At 36.0% G+C, this 22,067-nt stretch overlaps 1 protein-coding gene across 1 annotated transcript in view; it reads left to right on the plus strand.

The window, feature by feature from the left end:
- The window catches only part of LOC127444344 (receptor tyrosine-protein kinase erbB-4-like), a 235,374-nt gene that overhangs the window by 127,538 nt on the left and 85,769 nt on the right, over positions 1-22,067 (plus strand). Inside the window, exons 2-3 of the mRNA XM_051703647.1 lie at positions 2,463-2,614; positions 21,286-21,472. Coding sequence (XP_051559607.1) covers positions 2,463-2,614; positions 21,286-21,472 — 339 coding nt within the window. The remainder of the gene's footprint in view (positions 1-2,462; positions 2,615-21,285; positions 21,473-22,067) is intronic.

Consider the following 22,067-nt stretch of genomic DNA (forward strand, 5'->3'; position numbering starts at 1 on the left):
TAGGAGGCTAACTAAAATGTTATGCCTGTTTTGTATGGATTTAAATTCTGTTTGTTGATTGGTTGGTCTCTTTACTGTGTATTTATCCTTGAAATATTATATTTTATCCAAAGCCAAAGTTACTGTCTGCACAATGAATGAAAGTGATTTTTCCTATTCAGCAGCAGATAAAAGAAACTGTGTGCAAGTATTTTACCTGCACAGCTTTAATCTTACTACATACTGTTTGTATTCTCTGTATTAAGCCCTAGTGAAAAGTGAAAATGGGACAGTCTTTGGGAATTAAGGTACTTTATGGTGCCAATTTCAACATTTAAAAAATTAAACCATGAGGAAAGAAAGAAAGAAAGGCAAGGGAAAAAAAGAGATTTATGTCTCACATTTTGCTCTATACTACACTTTCTCAGAAACAAATTAACTCCACCAAGGAGCAGACCTCTATTTGCAAGATGCATTGGTAGCAGCCAGTGCATTGTCCTCTAGGCTGCTTTTTTCACCCAAAGACATATGTCATATTCAATACGGAAAGCTATTCTCCAGTTGTCCAACAGAGGTCTAAAGCTTGAGCTGTGTACACACTATGGCACTGCTGTGTCTCCTGGGACTCCCTAATTGTGACTGATTGTAATGAATTTAGTTGGGAAGGGCATAATTTGTCCACAGCAATAATATAGAGTGGCCCACTCTGCAGGCGGCGGGCTGTAATATAGCTTGCTGTAATGTAGAGAAACAGTCGCCCTCCGGGGTTCAATAACTGCTTATTACTCCTGCCTGCACTTCAAACCCATCACCATCAGACCAGTGGCCACCCACATTTTAACGCCAGCACAAGTGCCCCTGCTCCGCTATGGCGTTTCTGTTATGCACTATGCCTGTTGAGCAAATACCCTGTTTGTGGTCATGGTTCCACAGGTCCATGATCTAATAGATGATGTTTGGGAATTGTCCTTGCCAGTTCTCATTTGTCTTCATATAGAGGAGAAGGCAAAGCAGAACTGGTCAGTTTTTATAGCAACAGGTTTTACACAAAGGTTAGATCTGTTCCACGAATTCGATTGGACATAGGGCGTTCCAAGAGTGATGGATAGCCAGGGCCCTATGAAATCCATTTTACATTTTTCGAAATTCAATCCAAAACACAACACTGGAGCTATTTTTTTTTTATTTATTTTTTTTTTAAAATAGATTTCTACACAACAGAGCATGTTATTTAAGCTAGTAAAATTTTATTTGGGCGGAAACCCGAATGGATTTCAGTTTGAGTGTTTTTGGTGACATATTCGCTATATGGCTTAATGTGCTTATAACCATAAAAGGCTGTGATTTAATTATATAAATATATGGTCTGCATGTGCTTTGCGCTTCAAGGTTAATGAGCCCTCTGCTCTCTGTCATCGATACACACACAGGCAGTGCGCGTGATGTTCATGATGCAGCATATGAGTGGCCAGCTTCACACATTAGCTGCATCCGAAAATGTAGGCAGCTTACTTGCTGCCTTGCTGCCTAATCAGTTAATGGCTTAACCGACAGCGTTTTTGAATGAATGGAACTCTTCTGGAAACTGGTCTCAGAACAGTTTATAAAGTGCCTTATTTTCATCCTGCCTCTGTATACAGCCTCTGAAGTCAGCATTTTCCAGTTTTCGGACGCAGCCATTCACTTTGAAGCACACAACACATGCAGACTGTATATTTATTTAATTAAATCTCAGCCTTTTGTGGTTCTATCATCACACTAGGACATATCATGATTTTACTTTAATTAACTGTGCATTCATACATTCATTTTATCCCAATTTGTCAAATTCCTTAACATTCCACATTTTATTGTTAATTCTATTTTTATGACTGGATTCTGCGATTCTGTCCGTGTTTTCCGCATCACAAAAATCATAAGGCCCTAGATAGCTAACTAGCTGGCTAGCTATCCAGCATTCTTGGAACACCATTTGAAGAGGATCTACTGTACATCTATCTATTATAGATAATTAGCCAGCTAACAAAATAGATAGATATAGATCCATTCCACTAAATTGACTGGACCTACTGCATTCAAAGAGTGCTGGACATCTAGATTTGTAGCTAGATATACGCAGCTAGCTAGATATACAGTATAGATAGCTTGCCAGCTAACTTAGCTAGACAGTTAGATACAGTAGATGTAGATCCATTCCACTAGTCTGATTGATCAAATGGCATTCCAAGAGTGATGGATAGCTAGCTAGCTGGATGGATGGATGGATAGATTGATTTTCACCTTGTGTAACCTCAACTTTTATTTAAATGACCCAAATAAAGAAAATATAATCAATAGATATTATTAATTAAAATGTATTTAATGAATTTAGTGGAGTCATTAAATGTTGTTTTATGATAATAGTTCCATCTTAATAATATCTTAGTCTGTATGTCTGCAATATATCACAAAAATCCAAATCGATCTGCCTCTTTCTCCTACAGTTTGTCCTGGCACCGATAACAAGCTCAGTACACTGTCTGATTTGGACCAGCAGTACAGAACTCTTCGCAAGTTCTACGAGAACTGTGAGGTGGTCATGGGTAATCTGGAGATCACCAGTATTGAACAGAACCGCAACCTGTCTTTCCTAAAGGTGAGTAACCACAGCTCAAGACAGACAGACCGACAGATAGATTTTTAAAAATGTACCTTAAAGTCTTTGTCAGAAATGGTTCGAATTTAGTTTTGCAACTTGGACAACTTCAAGCTTTTTACTAAAATGACACAAATGAACAAAATATAATGCACTGTTACTTGTGACTAACAACATAGTATAGGTTATAAATATATAAATAACAGATGATTAGTTGCGCTCAGTATGAGCCCTCTAATGACAACATTAGTGAGCTAGCCATGATGTATTTCTGGATTTCAAAGGATGCTGGAGCTTTTAGCAGTGTTTTGTACAGGGACTTCAATTACAGGTAACACTGATGGCTAAATAGCTCTTTAAAATTTGCATTAATGGATGTAACTCTTCTCTCTGGTTCCAAAGTTGGCTCATGTTTGCTTATATCTGCAGAAACAGAGCAACACACCTGTAAATGGCTGGTTTGCACATTAAAACCAAGTATGTTACTCATTTACAGAGAATTCAACCGGCTTTCGAGTCTCTAAATAGATTAATGTTTTTGTCACGAAAGTCAGTGCAAATGCATAATGGTCCTAATGCATAAGGATAATTAAATGGGGACTGCTCACATAGTAAAGCGTGCATACAAATCTTCAGATTCTCGTCAAAGTGTATAGTTCGAGGGAGGACTTAGTGCAATGTTTAAGGCAGGAAGTAAGCATAATATGTTAAAGGAAAAGTTAACTCCAATATTAAAATGATTTACTTAACCTAATGTTGCTCTAAACTGGTATGACTTTCTTTTTTCTGTGGAACACAGTGTTTATGGTCCGTAATGTAAGTGAATAGTTATTTCAGTCTGTCAAATTAAAAAAAAAAAAAACATACTAAAATAATCGATAGTACTCGAGCACTATATTACATGTTTTCTGTAGCTATACAATCCCATTGGGTTATTAACAGACCAAAATGTAAATCATTATTCACTCTCAAAACAAATCATATTACTAAATTAAATAATAATAATAATTTAGTGACTTTTGTATGCTAAATAGTCTCATTGTTTTAAACTATTGATACCTGACATACAAATGGAAATCCACCTCAGCAATCTCTCTAAATTTGTTTAAAAAAATCCTTTTCCAGTCATCACAAATGACTATGATTGGTTCATCAGGATCAGGACAATGCAGTCTAATTGCTGCTTCACAAGCGATCTGGATGATATTTTATACCTGAACAGAGACACTGAGAAATTTAATAGAAACCATCCACATGCAAATGTACTCTTAAAGGAATAGTTCTGACTCCAAAAATGAATATTCTGTCATAATTTCCTCATCTTCATGTTGTTCCAAACCTATAAGACAAAAAGGAGATGTTAGACAGAATGAACCCCTCAGAATCCATGAAATAAAGTGCAAAGACTGTCTCAAATGCACAGAGGGACACAACAAGACTTGTTTTCTTGCCTACGGGTCACCATTGGGTAGCGAGGGGAGTGTAGAGAGTGTTTCTTAACTTGGAGATTGAAATCTGAGAAGGACTTTTACAAGGAAGAAAGATAAAATGACCTGAGAGATGTTGCTACATGGGTCTGTCTACCTCAGCGTGTACATAATGGATATATAAGTACTGCAGAGGCACAGCTACAAATGCAAAGAGGCAATTGTCTGTGTTAATTCCTGATTTTAACATGACCTGGCAGCTCAGACATTGAGCCACTCTCGTATTCCCACTAAGCAACGATGGAGGGAGCCAGCAGCCTGATTGATCAGACTTTAATGAAGAGTCAGTCAAATCCTGTAACATCATTAGCCGCTGCTGAAACGCTCAGGCCTTGACCAGGATACAACCTGACAGCCTACCATGGGTCTACTTGACAGGCCAAAGTGACACTACCTGCTGATACAAGCGTTGATCTACAGACGCAGGTGTAATATATTAGTTGCAGAAGAACAAACAATTGCTATGCAATATGAGTTGAATCCAGAAAACCCCACCTTTTAACCCTGGAATTCCTAAACATCATAAATGAAAAGATTCTGCTCGGCTAGGCACCAAGGAGTCTAGTTGAGGCCTGCCTTTGGACATAATATGGTTAAGGAGACTAAAACAGTATGATTTAAATCAAAAAGGTCATTGGTCAGAGAGGCCCCTCAGCTCATGGGACGGTGACATGGGGCAGACTCAGCATGGCCTTCTGAACTTCCACACAGAGCTAAAGCAGGTTTCCTTGTGAGACCATCCTGAATTACAATGAACAACACAATGCCAGTTCTATGACTCTTTATTCTGGACAATAACCAATTTTCAAGGCTCCAAATTAGTCACGAGACATCCTCTCTGATCAGTATTCTGCAAACAGCAGCTAAAAAAGAAGTTCCTTTGTTTCATTCATTTAGTAAAAAATAGACATTTCCTGTGTCACATGCTAAAAAACTCATTACCAAGACACAGAGCTTAAGACCCTCATGTTCGCACGATTCTAATTCTAAGACATATCATCTTAATCCAGGAACATTTCACACAAAGTCACAGTACCTCGTTGAGTTAACCCTATAAAATGCACGGAATGCGTTTTGACCAAAATGTACACAATACCTAGCCTTGCTAGATAATTCTGAAAATGATGTTATGACCTGTGATCACTTTTATAAATTACAAATGAATGATTATAGCCTGATATACCTTTTAAAATATGTGAAGTGATTTGTAATCTCTTATAACTGACAAATCGATGATTATGATCTTTAATCTTGTGATACTCATGTCATTTTAGTAAGAATGGTAACTATTCATGATAAAGCACATCATGTTTACTATCCTTGAGATTCTTTCTGCATTTCAGGAATGTTTATGTTAATTAATTTTTGTATCCAAGATATAATATGTATGGTTAAAACGTACTATTTCCAGCGGGAATTTTTAAGAATCCTTTACAACAAGATTGTAAATCAACTTTGAAAAGGACAGACAAATTGACCATGTGACTATGAAAAGCCACCTCTGATTGGCTTAGAAGCCTCATTGGGGTGTGAACAAACCAAATGGGTTAAAAGGCAAGCCCACAGCAACCCCCTCGAGTTCGGGCAGCTCTCTTCTTCTTCTCTGCTCCACGCTACTTCACTTTCTCTGCAGCTCCATACTCTGGCTCTCGTGGCTTGTAGCCTCTTGTCCCTCAAGTTCCGTGCAATGTAGAAGTCCAGGAAGACTCGGAGTAAAGCTCCGAGGAAGCCCTTTTCTTCTCTGTGCTACGACGCACACACATGACGGGAGTCGAGATGATCTGTCTTCCATGCGGATGGCCACACTTCAAAGCCTGCCTCCTCATTCATCGACGCAACAGACATCCACGATCTAACAGAGGTCCAAAACATCAACAGAACAAACTTTCTACAAAGAGCCAAAGAACCAAGCAACGCAAGGAAACGCAATGACACGCAAGTACATCTCCAGACTTTCGCTGAAAGTGTTGGTGTATTATTTAAATACTTTGGGTAATCTGATTACAAATCTATTTAGACTCAAAGAAGGATCAATGGTTCTTAAGGCATTGTCTACAGACTCCATAATGTTTCTTTTCTCTGTATAGATCATTTCCATCGAAGTCACTCGGTTCACTTTACTCACCAATCTGTTTCATGTTTTTATGTGTAAGATTAATTTGTATGTTTAGATTAGCAATAAAGTCTCAATGATTCAATGATAATTTGACTATGGTATATTTTGATAAATAATCTCGTCACTTGATGTTTTTAAAGATCCGGCCCAAAATCTTATCCTAAAATTTGTGTATTATTTTCAATAAGCCATGAGAATAATATTACTTCAATAAGTGAATTAATCATAATTCCCTTATTATGGCTAATTCCTTACAGTAGAAATTGTGAGCGGATACAACAAGACGTTGTATTGCGATTTTAATGGTGGAGAATTTAATTCATACAATAATCTAATTATTTGTCATTTATCTTTCTTATAATGGTTGTCCAACGCGGCTAGTTACATTATAAATATACATACTGTTCCCTAAATAATGATGGAGGTATGCGGCACTTTAATAACATTTCCTAACACAGGTAAGATTGATGGGGAAATATTAGTACTACATACCTCTGAAACTGAAATCAGTTATGGCCTATGCGTTTTGCATTATAGATACAGAGAAGTGGATGGAATGACAATTAGTATAAAATGAAGGATCCTCAAAATTGCAATGGCATAGTGGGCGTATGGGCGTATTGACTCCAACTGGCCAGGTATGATGGGTTTAAAAACCCAATGAAGTGACTTGACAAGACCTGTGCTGACACACTTTCTGTTTGAAACAGCAAGTTTGGGAAGGACATATTGAAGGGCTTGGAAGGATCATGTAAACTGCATGCATAATAATTATACATTTAAAATAACTATTTATAAATAATATATATATATATATATATATATATATATATATATATATATATATATATATATATATATATATATATATATATTCTGTATATACACACAGATGAGCCAAAACAATATGTCATCCACTCACAGGTGAAGCGAATAACGTTGTTCATCTCCTAACAAGGCCACATGTCAAGGTCTGGGTAGATTAGATGGTAAGCGAACAATCAGTTCTAGTAGTCAACGTGTTGAATGCATGTGAAATGGGCAGGAGTAAAGACCTGAGCGACTTTGACAAGGGCCAAATTTTGATGGCTAGACGACTGGGTTAGAGCATCTCTGAAATGGCAAGGCTTGTGGGTGCTCCTGGTCAGCAGTGGTGAGTACCTACTGACAGTGGTACAAGGAGGGACAAACCACAAACCGGCATCAGGATGACGAGCGCCCAAGGCTCATCGATGTGTATGGACAGTGAAGACTTTCCCACCTGGTCCGCACTGACAGAAGGTCTACTGTGGCACAAGTCACAGAAAATGTTAATGATGGTTACGGGAGGAATTATGTCACAACACACTGCATCGCACCCAGCTGCGTATGGGGCTGCGTAGCCGCAGACTGGTCAGAGTGCCGATGATGACCCCTGTCCACCATCGAAAGCACCCACAATGGACACACGAGCGTCGGAACTGGACCTTGGAGCAGTGGAAGAAGGTTGCCTGGTCGAATGAGTCCCATTTTCTTTTATATAATGTGGATGGCCGTGTACGTGTGTGCTGTTTACCTGGGGAAGTGATGGCAGCAGGATGCACTTTGGGAAGATGACAAGGCGGTGGAGGGAGTGTGATGCTCTGGGCAATGTTCTTCTGGGAAACCCTGGGTCCAGCCATTCGTGTGGACATCAGTTTGACACGTGCCATGTACCTAAATATCGTTGCAGACCAGGCACACCCCTTCATGGTATTCCCCGATGGCAGTGGCCTCTTTCAGCAGGATAATGCACCCTGCAACACTGCATACATTGTTCTGGAATGGATTGATGAATGTGTTGAAGAGTTTAAGGTGTTGCCTTGGCCTCCAGATTCCCCAGATCTCAATCCGTTTGAGCATCTGTGGGATGTGCTGGACCAACAAGTCCGATCCATGGTGGCTCCACCTTGCAACTTACAGGACTTTAATGATCTGCTGCTAATGTCTTGGTGCCAGATATCACAGGACACCTTCAGGGGTCTTGTAGAGTCCATGCCTTGGCAGGTCAGCACTGTTTTGGCGGCACGCGGAGGACCAACAGCATAGTAGGCAGGTTGTCATAATGTCTTGGCTCGTCAGTTGAAGTCAGAAGTTTACATACACCTTATCCAAATACATTTAAACTCAGTTTTTCACAATTCCTGACATTTAATTGTAGAAAACTTTCCCTGTCTTAGGTCAGTTAGGATCACTACTTTATTTTAAGAATATGAATAATAGTAGAGAGAATGATTTATTGCAGCTTTTATTTCTTTCATCACATTTCCAGTGGGTCAGAAGTTTACATACACTTTGTTAGTATTTGGTAGCATTGCCTTTAAATAGTTTAACATTTTGAATAGCCTTCCACAAGCTTCTTACAATAAGTTGCTTGAATTTTGGCCCATTTCTCCAGACAGAACTGGTGTAACTGGGTCAGGTTTGTAGGCCTCCTTGCTCGCACATGCTTTTTCAGTTCTGCCCACAAATATTCTTTATCGGATTGAGGTCAGGGCCACTCCAATACCTTGACTTTGTTGTCCGTAAGCCATTTTGCCACAACTTTGGAGGTATGCTTGGGTCATGTCCATTTGGAAGACCCATTTGCGATGAGCTTTAACTTCCTGGCTGATGTCTTGAGATTTTGCTTCAATATATCAACATTATTTTCCTTCCTCATGATGCCATCTATTTTGTGAAGTGCACTAGTCTCTCCTGCAGCAAAGCACCCCCACAACATGATGTGGCCACCCCCATGCTTCACGGTTGGGATGGTGTTCTTCAGCTTGCAAGCCTCAACATTTTTCCTCCAAATATAACGATGGTCATTATGGCCAAACAGTTCAAATTTTGCTTCATTAAACCAGAGGACATTTCTCCAGAAAGTAAGATCAAAAGTAAAAAGAACTTGCAAACTGTAGTCTGGCTTTTTTATGATGGTTTTGGCACAGTGGCTTCTTCCTGGCTGAGCAGCCTTTCAGGTTATGTTGATATAAGACTTGTTTTACTGTGGATATAGATACTTGTCTACCTGTTTCCTCCAGCATCTTCACAAGGTCCTTTGATGTTGTTCTGGGATTGATTTGCACTTTTCAAACCAAACTACGTCCATCTCTAGGAGACAGAATACATCTCCTTCCTGAGTGGTATGATGGCTGCGTGGTCCCGTGGTGTTTATACTTGCGTACTATTGTTGTACAGATGAACGTGGTACCTTCAGGCATTTGTAAATTGCTCCCAAGGATGAACCAGACTTGTGGAGATCCACAAATTTTTTTCTGAGGTCTTGGCTGATTTATTTTGATTTCCCTATGATGTCAAGGCACTGAGTTTGATGGTAGGCCTTAAAATACATCCACAGGTACACCTCCAATTCAGTACACCTCCTATCAGAAGCTAATTGTCTAAAGGCTTGACATCATTTTCTTGACATCATTGACATCACTTAGTGTATGTAAACTTCTGACACACTGGAATTGTGATATAGTCAATTAAAAGTGAAACAATCTGTCTGTAAACAATTGTTGGAAAAATTACTTGTGTCATGCACAAAGCAGATGTCTTAAACAACTTGCCAAAACTATAGTTTGCTAATATTAAATCTGTGGAGTGGTTACAAAATGAGTTTTACCTAAGTGTATGTAAAGAACTACTGACTTCAACTATATATATATATATATATATATATATATATATATATATATATATATATATATATATATATACACACACACACATACATACCTAAAAATTGTTTTAGTATATGCCTTTCTGCAGGACACTGTTGTTACTTTTATGCTGCAGCCTTGTAACATAAACAACATGGCTGCACACATAATGATAATCACATTTGCATCTTATCAACATAAGCAATCATTATAAACATATTATAATCACATAATATTTATATTAATATACAATCTTTCCTCCAGTGCATCTGCTGCAAGGTGTAATGTGAATTTTGTTTTTCTTTTTTTTTTGTTTTTAACACAATAAGTACTGAATATGCATTAAATACGCTGGTGTCAGTCAGTAAAGTCTGAACGTACATGCAACAAGGTTGATTATATATATATATATATATATATATATATATATATATATATATATATATATATATATATATATATATATTCTATGTATAAAATATTATATTAAAATGAAATAAATAAGCAAAGAAACAACAATGAATAATTAAAAAAAATATAAAACACTAGATTATGTCATTCGGCAGGAAACTCGTCACTCACTGCTCACACCTTTCTGTATTTTTCTTCAATAAACCATTTTTTTTTAAATTTTTTTTTTAATAAACCATTTTCTAGTTACATGCAACCATGTGCATGCTATATTGTTTTGCTATTTCTATGTTGTTTAGGTATTTCAGGTGATCCATACTAGTTGCATATGCATATTGAATTATGTTTCTGAATGCATTGCATTTTCTGTGATAGCTTAGCCACAGGACAACATTGCAGGAGCCAGAAAGTGTGCTCACAGTGACAGCACGACTAGCAAGTGGCTGACTCAACACAGTGAGGAAGTGACACAGATTGGAGTAATGGGCAGCTTGGATCATGGAAACAGACATTGTACAGAAATGAACCCATCTGTGGTGCAGCACTCTCTGTCTCCAACTTCCTACTAGTTGCTTTTCTTGTAGAAACATAATACTCAAGAAAAGTTGTCAAAAAGTCAGAAAAGCTAAGAAGTGATGAAGCAACTAATCGTGGATTTATACCTTTACATTTTGTGCTGACACTACTAAGCCATTAAAAGAGAGAGACCGAGAAATACTGGAGAGAACTCACACACAAACCAAGCATAATCAACAAATGAATCCAAGTAATTCCATACGCCAAACAATATTTTTTTTTTTCTGAGAAAAATATATTTGAAACATATAATAAATATACTGTATGCTGTAAACAACATATATATATATATATATATATATATATATATATATATATATATATATATATATATATATATATCAGAAAATGTTATTCTAACTAATTGCCAGAGTGTCAAAGTAAATTGGCATGGTATTTACATATGTCAGTGGAAGTGTGATATCATTTGCTTTCATGAATTGCTCAAAATGTGTTCATACCTGGTTATACACACTTCAGCGTCATTGGGTAGATGTCTCCTCATTTTTTCTCAACTATGTTTCAACAGCTCTGTTATCTTGTACTGTTTCCTCTTGGGGAGTGAGTTTAATAGGCCTGGCTATGCGATTATTTTATTAAAACGGCTGGCTTCTCTCTACCCATTTCCCTCTAATGCTGCATGAAATCCACTTGCTTTTCCTTTTAATTAGGATGTAATCAAAATCTGGGCCTGCCATTAATCAAAGCCACCCAAACGGGAGGGGACTGTCCAGCTCACTAGTTTCATTACAGGTTTGTGTGTGTGTGTGTGTGTGTGTGTGAGTGTGTGTGTGTGTGTGTGTGTGTGTGTGTGTGTGTGTTTGCCTTATATTTCAAGGTTGAGGCATTAAGCAAACCAAGACACAAGGAAGTCAGTCCTATTGGTTTGTCTGACACATTAACACATTAGTTCACAACAAATTAATTGTATAAATGCATTACACTCATTTTCCAGTAAAATATCTATACATTCACAGATTATTTGCACTGCACTTATTTTCCTGATACATTTTTTTTGTCTCATTTTCCAGTAAAAAAAAAAAAAAAAAAAAATTACACCCACAAAAAATATATATTTACTTAAGAAGCAAAATGATTATATAAGATATAAATGATAACATAAGATATAAAGCCTTGATTTGTAGCAAAATTTTGTGAAGTTTCTGCTCTTAAAAAAAATAAAAAAATAAAAATAAAATAAAATATATATATATATATATATATATATATATATATATATATATTCATGCTTTCATGTTTATCTTTACTTAAATTCTTGTCTTCTATTATTGTATCTATCATATTCCGTGGGAGTTATTGTGTCCCACTCCTCTCCATATCTATTTTCACCTACTAGATCTGTGCTGTATGGGCATGTCCTTTTCCAATAGGCAAATGAAACAGGGTGTAATTTAGAGATAATGCTACTTGACTTCTGTACCTCTCATTCACAGATGTAGATTTTCAGTACCACCTTGCTTGCACTAAACTCTCTAAAAACACTTCAGGTTGACATAATGTGCCCGGTGAGAAAGAACAAGGGTTCAAGAGGGCTTATGGGAGAAAATGGTAATTGTGTCGGTGGGCTAATAGCACCGTCTCATTATCACGCTGCACTGTCACTGTAACATTGTCAAAGTAGAGAGTTTTTATGTGGCTGCTAGTGCGCTAACATTAGTGTATTACAGCTTTTTTATAGAAAATGAACACATTGCTGGATTAAATGTCTCTTTACCTTTTCGAAAAGCTACCAGAAGCTCAGTTGTCTGTAGACATATTAGTGTTTTCTAATTTCACACTTTAACTTCCTTTTTGCCTGAAATACCATGCAATAAAGGTCATTTTAATGGCTACTGTGGTCATATGTTCAAGTAACTTTCTTGTCATCACTTTTCTACTGAGGCATCTGGTGTCATTTTTATGAACGAAACGAGCCGAACAGTCAGCATTTCCACAGAGCTCTATCTTTTACACTAGACAGTCAATTACTGTTTTCAAAGCCAGTTTTCAAGGATCATACTATATATCTGAGAGTAATATTGCCATGATTTGAGTCAAACTTTGGAAAGGCGTCTTAAATCGTTCAAAGAAGGTAAAAGTTCTAATTTGTCTTCTGTGGAAAGAATGGTTTTAAAGATTTGTGCCGTTCGGAGGATCAACAAGAGGGCATTTAGTAGTGATTCACTTTTTTTTAAAATTCATTTCATTGCCAGTTATTATTCTGATTAATAAGTAGTTTATATTTTTTACTAAAGAAGTTATATGATGTCACAACTCAGAAGCAAGAGTATTAACAGACATATGATCTACTGTAACTACTGTACAACATAAACATGAGCGCCCATATTTTTTATCTAGTCTCATAAAAACACGTTACTATACATATAATTTTGCAAATTAATTTTTACATGGCTCAATGTATCACAACAGTTTCCTGGTGAAAAGACCACTAGAGGTGCTGCAACAACAATGACTTTAATTTCCTTTCACACAAATCACGAGTAAAACGGCAGATTATCAGTTCATAAACACTAACTTTTCACCCTGTTCCTCACACAATGCTATTTTAAGACATAAAAAAAAAAGTAATTTTATCAATGACTTGTAAGGTGATCTATTTTAACATTTGCATTACATAACCAACTACATTTACAAACTTGTTCGAAGGGTATGAGTCCTAAGACCAAGCGAGTCGACACGTGAGCCGAAATGTTTATAGAATTACCACAAAATGATGTGGTTTCTTCAGTGATCATGTTTTTTGACACTATCGGTTAGGTTTAGGTTAAAGGTTTAGGGTAGGGAGGTAGCTTTTGTTAATTTACAACTCAAAAGAGCATTAACCATAATATCCTCATCTGTTTGGAAGAAAATGTAACCCACTTTTAGTGCCACACTATGGACATTTTGACTCAGAACTGCCTTGATACCTATAAGGAACCACATAATATAACATTGTAAAAAATGTCACCACAATTTTTTTTTTTTTTTCATGAGATCTTCTCAAAATCATACAGTGTGTACCGGGTTTCAGAAAGTGACTAGTGTCCTTTCAGGTTAACTGCTGTTATCTAAGTCTCATTATATCCAGCAGTGGATTGGCAAGGTCTAAGAGGTGAAATTAATTCCTCACAGCAATTACAGACACCCGAACATTATTACAGCTACATGAAAAGGTCTGACAATACCAACGACTATAATTGAATGCATAGCATTCGTCTGAATGATTCAACTGCGCATCTTAATCTGTCAAACTGTACAGTATTGACCCTGACATTGATGAAGCTGATGTGTAATTAATGTACTAAATCAATTACACAATATCTAGAAGAAGCTTCTTGCCTGGGAAATTATTGTAGCACACATCTGATGTAGTATAGTCTTTTTTAGGCAGAAGATTCAATGAATCACATTCAGTTTTTCATTTAATGCATTTAAATGTAAAGCTATATTCGGAACTGTAGTTGTGGTTTGCATTTTCAAAACTCTCTTCTCCAGTGGGTGAGTGATTTGTCAATGTTTCTATAGATACCCGTAAAGGTCTTCATTGCCATTCAAATCAAGGTAATGATCGTCTGAAGCAGCATGCACTAGGCAAAATTCCATTATTTGAGTTATGGAAGGCCAAACTTTGCTTATAACATGCATTGTTATTGAAATGAGTATTCAGTGCTGCTTAATTTGGCCCTCCAAATAGTTTTTTTTTCATTTATGGATTTTTAATACTTGTTAGTTTTGGGGCAAATATGCAGTGTCATGCCACTTACCACATGGAGTGGAACAAACAGATTGCGTTTAACAATAGCGATGACATTTATATTGTGTTTTTCTTGGCCGCCCCTGCTCATAAAGACGCCTTTGCCATATTCTGTCATCTAAAAAATAGATGATTATGACCCTGAAACTGTTCTCGCTTCTCACTGCACGGTGCTGTCGACTGCGCTCCTCATTTACTGTCTCATATCTACCTGTGAAAATGATTTCCTGCCACTAGTAACTTGAGATGTTTTATTTGTTCAAAATATTCTCCTGTTACTTTTCTCGCTATCTTAGGTGAAAATGTATTCAATAATGCTGTGTTCAAACTTTCATGATGTTTTTAAAATGTGACATCACACAGCCAATGAAACCCAGATTGTAAAACAATTAGAACTCCAGATATTCACTGCTTGTTTACATTTAAAACATGCTTTTATTGAAACCCAGAGGAAAATTGTATTGCTCAGCACCACACTTTCATATACAATATGTCCTTAAAAGCAATCATTTGATGGTATTTAGACTTAAACATTATTAAATGTTAGATTTTTTTATTTAATAATAATAATTATATTTATTTATCACACATTTGCACATATACAGTGAAATTCTTTTTTTTTTCACATATCTCAGCTAAGCTGGGGTCAGAGTGCAGGGTCAGCCATGATACAGTGCCCCTGGAGCAAATAGGGTCAAGGGCCTTGCTCAAGGGCCCAACAGTGGCATCTTGGCCGTACTGGGGCTTGAACCCCCAACCTTCTGATCAGTAACCCAGAGCCTTAACCACTGTGCCACCACTGCAGTAATAAATAAAATAAAAAAAATAAAAAATAAAAATAAAAATAAAAACTTCATTAATCTGACAAATTAAGAAAATATCCGATTGTGTCAGGCTTTTGGAGCATTTGCTGCCATCTGGTGAAAGAAAATACATAACATGACATGAAATAACACTTATAGCCAGTCGTGGCTATAGTGATCCATTGATAATGATGGGCCAAGTCTTTGTAACCCAATGCTAAAACAAACTTATTTTCAAGATGTATTTCACAAGTTATGAATTTTGATATACTGTATACTTAGACATCATCAAAGACTATTATTTGTCGATTTTTTGCTTTTTTTGCTTTTTTTTTTATACTGCAATAATGCTACATTATGCTTTCAGTCAAACTTGTGGCATTATGAAGAGAAGACATAAATAATTTTGTTTTTATACATAATTATTTATTTGAGACATCAAACATCAAAATTCAATAACTTAATAGATCAAATTAATAAAAGCCATCAACTTTGAAAACATATGTTTACATACGCTTGAATATGTGGCGCCCACAGCTGTCAGCTTATACAAGGCCCCCTCAGTAGGGCCCTGTGACTATGAGGGCCCCCAGCCCTTTTTTCTTCATGTTTCAAATATATATATATATGTTTTTTTTTTTTTTTTTTTTAGCCTCTCTTTAAAAATAAAATTTTTCTGACTATTATTTCATACTTTAGGTTTTATAGGCTTAAGCTTTATGCTTTGTATGAAAAGTGCTGTCGAACAAAAAGCATTTATTATACTATTCATTGCTGTAACTGCATTTCTCCCCAATATAAAAAAAATAAATAAATAAAAAATAACTGGGCTTAGGTGGTTGGGAAAAATAAGATATTGATATTTTGTTTTGTGTGGTACAAAAGTACTGACCTAGAAATGTAAAGTTTGTCGAGACAAACTATAAAGTTGGATTAACAAAACCCTGTCTGAAAGTTTAAAGTAGTTTTAAATGCTTGAAGTTGGAAATTTTACAGGTCTTGCAGTAAGATAAAGAAAGAGAGCATCTTAAAGCAGATTAAAGGGCTTGTGTGTAAGTTTTGACTGCTGAAGTTTGAAATCATGAACATTCAAAAACAGACTCTTAGATCATTTAAAAAATATGCTAATATAATCTACTCTAGGGGATTTTGGCTTACATGATGCCTTCACAGGGCTTTTCGATGGGAGAATAATAATGGTAGCCAAGCTGTAGGGTCATTGCAAACAGAATTTACAATAATATGACCAAATGACCACTATCTTTCAGCCCTTTGCAGCTCTTACAATGGAGTGTAAAGACTTTAAAGGAAATAGGGAATAGGGACGATCACTTCTGAATGGAACGCACCTCATCACTCAGATGAGTTAGAAATTACATGGCAGCGTGAGCTTCACCAAACCCATATGCACATGCTGAAGGAGTCTATTTGTTCAGTTCTTCATATTTAAAGTGTTTGATGAAGTTAAAACATGGCATAATGTATTATTGCCCCTTTAAATATATGCATGTTTACACATTTATTACACATTTAGTTACATTCTTGTTTTTTTGTATGCATAATTTGTAGTATTTTCAAGTATTTACATTGAGTTTACATTATGTATAACAACAAGGGTATTCAATTAAAGTTCCAAGAGGTCCAGTCTCTGCATTTCCTTCCCAGCAAATGTCTGGACAATAACTTACATGGTGTCAGTAGTCAGTATACTGTAGCTATGAAATAACATAAGGAATGCTTAATCAATTTTATGAAATAGTTATTATAAATGTACAAGTTGGCAGCAATAGTCATTTGTAAAAGAAAAAAATCATAAAGTCAAAACAGTCTCTTCAAAATTAGGCAAGGATTATGACATTGGAACCCCAGAGACAAAGCCAAAGTAGTGGAGTTAGGGGGATCTCCTACCAAAAAATTAAAATATTTCAGTTAGTTCATCAACCGAGTGATCTCTGTTTTGAAGCTGAATGACAGCAGTCCCAGTATTTGTGTTTGAATCTTTTTAGATACCTAAGGGGCACAGCAGACCTTGTGACTAAAGAAAGATACATTATGGGGGTTCAGGGGTACCCCCACCCCTACCCCGAGAGAAAATGTGGAAAAATTTAAAAGTCTAAATTGACTGTGAAAATCTACCAACAACAAAAAAACGTACATCACAATAGTAAAGCTAAAAATACTGTAAGCTAAAGTTACTGTAAGTATGCCTATTAAAGGAATATAAATATCAAATAATGGAAACATTCAACTAGTAATACAACTAGTAATAGCAAATTTCTGGTTGTTTTTCCTTGCCATCTATACCAGAGATGATGGCATTTTTGATTTTCTCAAAAATAATCTGTTTGTGAAAGACTTTAAACATGCTGATCATAATCAAGGCAGTTTTAGATGAAAAAAAAAAAAAAACGTAATTGTTTAAAGGCGCTCTGGAAGAATGTCGTCCTACCACAAACCTGGTTTAGCTGAACGGTCGGATTCAGTTCAGACACATGAAGTTTTTGGTTTGTGTGTTTTAGCGAAAGATGCCAGTATCTATATTGCTGCTCACTGTATTTTTCTGCTACGGCCAAATACACGCGATTGGATAGGACGTGGATCTCATCACGAGATTAATATGCATAAACGCATGCGATTGGATAGGACGCGGCCCCGGGCTGGTGTTTCTTCACCACTGCTAGAGACAGAGAGAGGCTGCGCTGCACTTGGTAAATGGCACCTAGTCAATCATGTTTGAAAGCTGTCTGAAATTAATTTATTGACTTCGATAAAGTTTTAGTGGGGGGGGCCTAAAAGAAAATTGGCCCCGGGGCCCTTTCTAGTCATAATCTGTCCCTGGTGTGTGTGTGTGTTCAAATGGCAAGTGGAGGAAAAGTCCTCAAGCCTTGTACTACTCAAATGAAGGAAACAATTTTTAATTTTAAAAAGAAAAGTCAAATGGGTCAAAATGACCCGAACAATAACGGAGGGTTAACTGGGCTCAGGTAGAAATAGCTCCTTAAAGTAACAAATTTGCATTTTCATTTTTTTTTACAGCACAGTCTTTTAAAATATCTAGGTTTTTGATATATTACAGCATTTGGCAGCTCCTACCAAATGTGTGATCTTTTGAATATCAGTATTCATGTATTCATAGTGTGTATGTCCTTTATAGATCACTGCATGGACATTTACTACAGTTTGCATGCTTTCTTGTGACTTTTATGTTGGGAAGTGAATCAACAGAATATAGTCACTGTAGTGTGTAAAGGGAGCTGAGAAGAATAGCAAATAAGCTACTTTGCCCATTCCAAGTCCAGATCGCTCCAACATATGGCCGAGGCATTTCAGTGACTGCTATGCTGTTCTCAATGTGACCCTCCACCAAGGCAGGATATGTATGTTTTATGGTATAATTTGTTTCAAAAGTTGTACCAAGTTGTACCATTTTGAATTTTCTTGCAAGGAAGATTATAAATACAGGGTGCACAATAACATGCCATGTTTATTTATATTTATAAACTATTTATACTATTTATATGACTTTTATAAACAGAGAATGGCCAGACTGGTTCGAACTGACAAAGTCTACGGTAACTCAGATAACCGCTCTGTACAATTGTGGTGAGAAGAATATAATCTCAGAATGCTATTCTGAGATGCGGGTTGGCGCTGTTTTGGTGGCACGAGGGGGACATACACAATATTAGGCAGGTGGTTTTAATGTTGTGGCTGATCGGTGTATATGCAAAATATAATTTCTTATCAATTATTCTTTTAATTTTGAAGGATAAATTTGTGTGATAATGTGGTTCTCGCTCTCGGTGGGACGTGTGGTGAGTTGTGCGTTGATGCCGCGGAGAATAGCGTGAGCCTTCACACGCGCTAGGTCTCCGCGGTAACACGCTCAACAAGCCACGTGATAAGATGCGCGGATTGACATCTCAAGACGTGAAGGCAACTGAGATTCGTCCTCCACCACCCGGATTGGGGCTAGTTACTACGCCACCACGAGGACCTAGAGCACATTGGGAATTGGGCATTCCAAATTGGGGAGAAAAGGTAAGAAAAAAAAAAAAAAACGTTATTAGTGTTATTTTAGTAAAACCATGGTGCAAATTAGTTTGTGAGTGTATGAGAACTTTAAAGCCTTAAGGGTTTCATTTTCTAGCCTTATGCACTAGTTCAGCAAGGTAGACTCACAGAAATTAATTTGCTAAAGAAAACTCACAGCTGCTGTGCTTATGCATAATAGTTTGTGAAAGAGGTGTTTGCCAGACTCCTATTTTAAAGAGAAAATCTTCACAGACATACAGTATAAACCAGCTTAGAGTTCAATTAGGAATAAGTTGCTAATTTTTTACTTTGTGCTAATTTGGCTCAAATCAATTATACATTGCTGTGCTGAAGTCCAATTGCAAATACGTCATAATCATATTATACAAGGCTTATTTGAATAAGGCTGTTTTCTTAAGAAAGTCTATTAAAAAAAATCACAAATGGGCTTGGACTGGGTTTTCTTTTTTTATTTCTTGTCAGCTAAGGCATTGGTCCAGTGAATTGTTTTAATGCTAAAGAAAGGCAGGAAAACAAATTAGTGTCAAAGTAAACAGTGTTATGAGAGAAGGTTGCAAAAAGCAAAGTAATCCTCCTATAATTAAATAAAGTACATTAGAACTAAATTAGAAATTCTGCCTATGGCCTGGAGGCCTGTCTTAGATTTTGGAGGATAGTTGTTTTGTTGCAAGGTAACTGAAATTGGTGATGACAACAACAGTGGTTGCAGACTCATTAGTGGTGTTTGCCAAGGCAAACTTCACTATTGCTATTGCTTATACTTAGGGTTAGAGACTTGAACAAACCTTTAACTCTAACTATATAAGAACTTTCCACACCAATTTTAGCCATAAACTTTGAAGTAAGATGTCAAGTCAAGGACTGACAGTACTGCTTTAGCACATTCACTTCTATTGCATGAATTAGACCTGTCCTCGGTGGCTGCTAATGATACGCAGTAAGAAACAGAGATTGTATGTCAACATGACTGATGTGAGTGGAAAGGGAGGGTCCAGTGGTCTCTTGGGCCATTATCTCCTCAAATTATATCAAAGCTATCTGATGAGTCGACTAATAGGCTTGAAGATGAAGTCTTGTACAGAGGACTAAAGAAAGTAGTTAATGTTCTCAACAGAGAAATATGCTGAATAATAATAATAAGAATAATAATAATAATAATAATAAAAACATGTTTAGTGTTATGACTTATGTTTGGAAAACAAAATAAAGAAATAAATATGGTCTGATTAGATACATGTCCATAAATAAACACGTGAATAATTGTCCCAATAAGATAAACATGTAGTTTATTATTTTATTTTTTTTGTAATAATTTGCTCCTTTAATTATTCTTTTTTTTTCTGTTCAGTTTTTCTACCTGTATTAATTTATTATTATTTTAATAATCATAATTTGTTTTAGCTTTTAGATGTATTTCTGTATTTACGGATTTATGCTCACGTTTATTTATTACCAGATGTATTTATTATTTTATAAATACATCTATAAATAAATATGGGAATTAAATTAAATTAATTGACTTCAAATTTATGGAACTTCAAATTACAGAAATAAATATAAATAATAATAATACAGAAATGTAAAAAAAAAAAAAAAAAAACATAAATGAATAAAAGAGCAAATTATTATGAAAATGAATTACATTTATCTTATCATTATTTATAAAATAAAAAAAATACAATTTTGTAAAACACTTATTTTTTGTTTCAAAATAGTCATTGAAAGTAATTTCCCTCTGTCATTTTTTATTTTATTTTTTATTTATTTATTTATTTATATGTCTTTGTATCTCTGCAGTCTATCCGGGAGGTGACAGGTTACGTGTTGGTGGCTCTGAACCAGTTTGACTATCTTCCACTGGAGAACCTGCGGATCATCCGCGGCACTAAACTCTATGAAGGACGTTACGCGCTGGCCATCTTTCTCAACTACAGACGAGATGGCTACTTTGGCCTTAGACAACTCGGACTCAAGAACTTGACAGGTATAGTTTGTCCAATTGTATCTGCTTAGTTTGAAGATGCAGTTATAATAATGGTGCATTCATGACATGCTGGAATTACTGGAAGTATAATGTCTCCATTGAACTTGTAATCACAGGTTGGAAACTTTTTTATGAAATCTATGACTTATTCCACTTAACCATTATGACATTATGTAAAAAAAAAAAAATAAAAAAAAAAATCTTTAAATATTTTAGTGCCACATTTTAATTAAATAAAAAAAAAAACTTTTTCAAATCTTTTTTTTTTCACATTTTTTTTTTTTTGTATAAAGTCTAAACATTACAAGAATATAGACTTTATTCTCAAAACATTACAACTTTATTCTCATTATGTTGCTACTTTATTATCTAAAAAAAATGAAAAAGTATTTTATTTTGACATGGTACTAAAACAGCACTGTGGTTTTGAGCCTGAGGTAATTAATTTCCAACACTGAAGGCAGCATTTTTCAGCAGGGTTGTTGTCGATATGCCCCTGTAATGAGGAGGAGGGCATGGCCAGGCGTCCACTCTGATGGCCCAGCCATACCCTCCTTTTCATCACAGTCCCATAGAGGATATAATTCATAAATAA

Source organism: Myxocyprinus asiaticus, chromosome 7, assembly GCF_019703515.2.
Source record: "Myxocyprinus asiaticus isolate MX2 ecotype Aquarium Trade chromosome 7, UBuf_Myxa_2, whole genome shotgun sequence".
NCBI lineage: Eukaryota > Metazoa > Chordata > Actinopteri > Cypriniformes > Catostomidae > Myxocyprinus > Myxocyprinus asiaticus.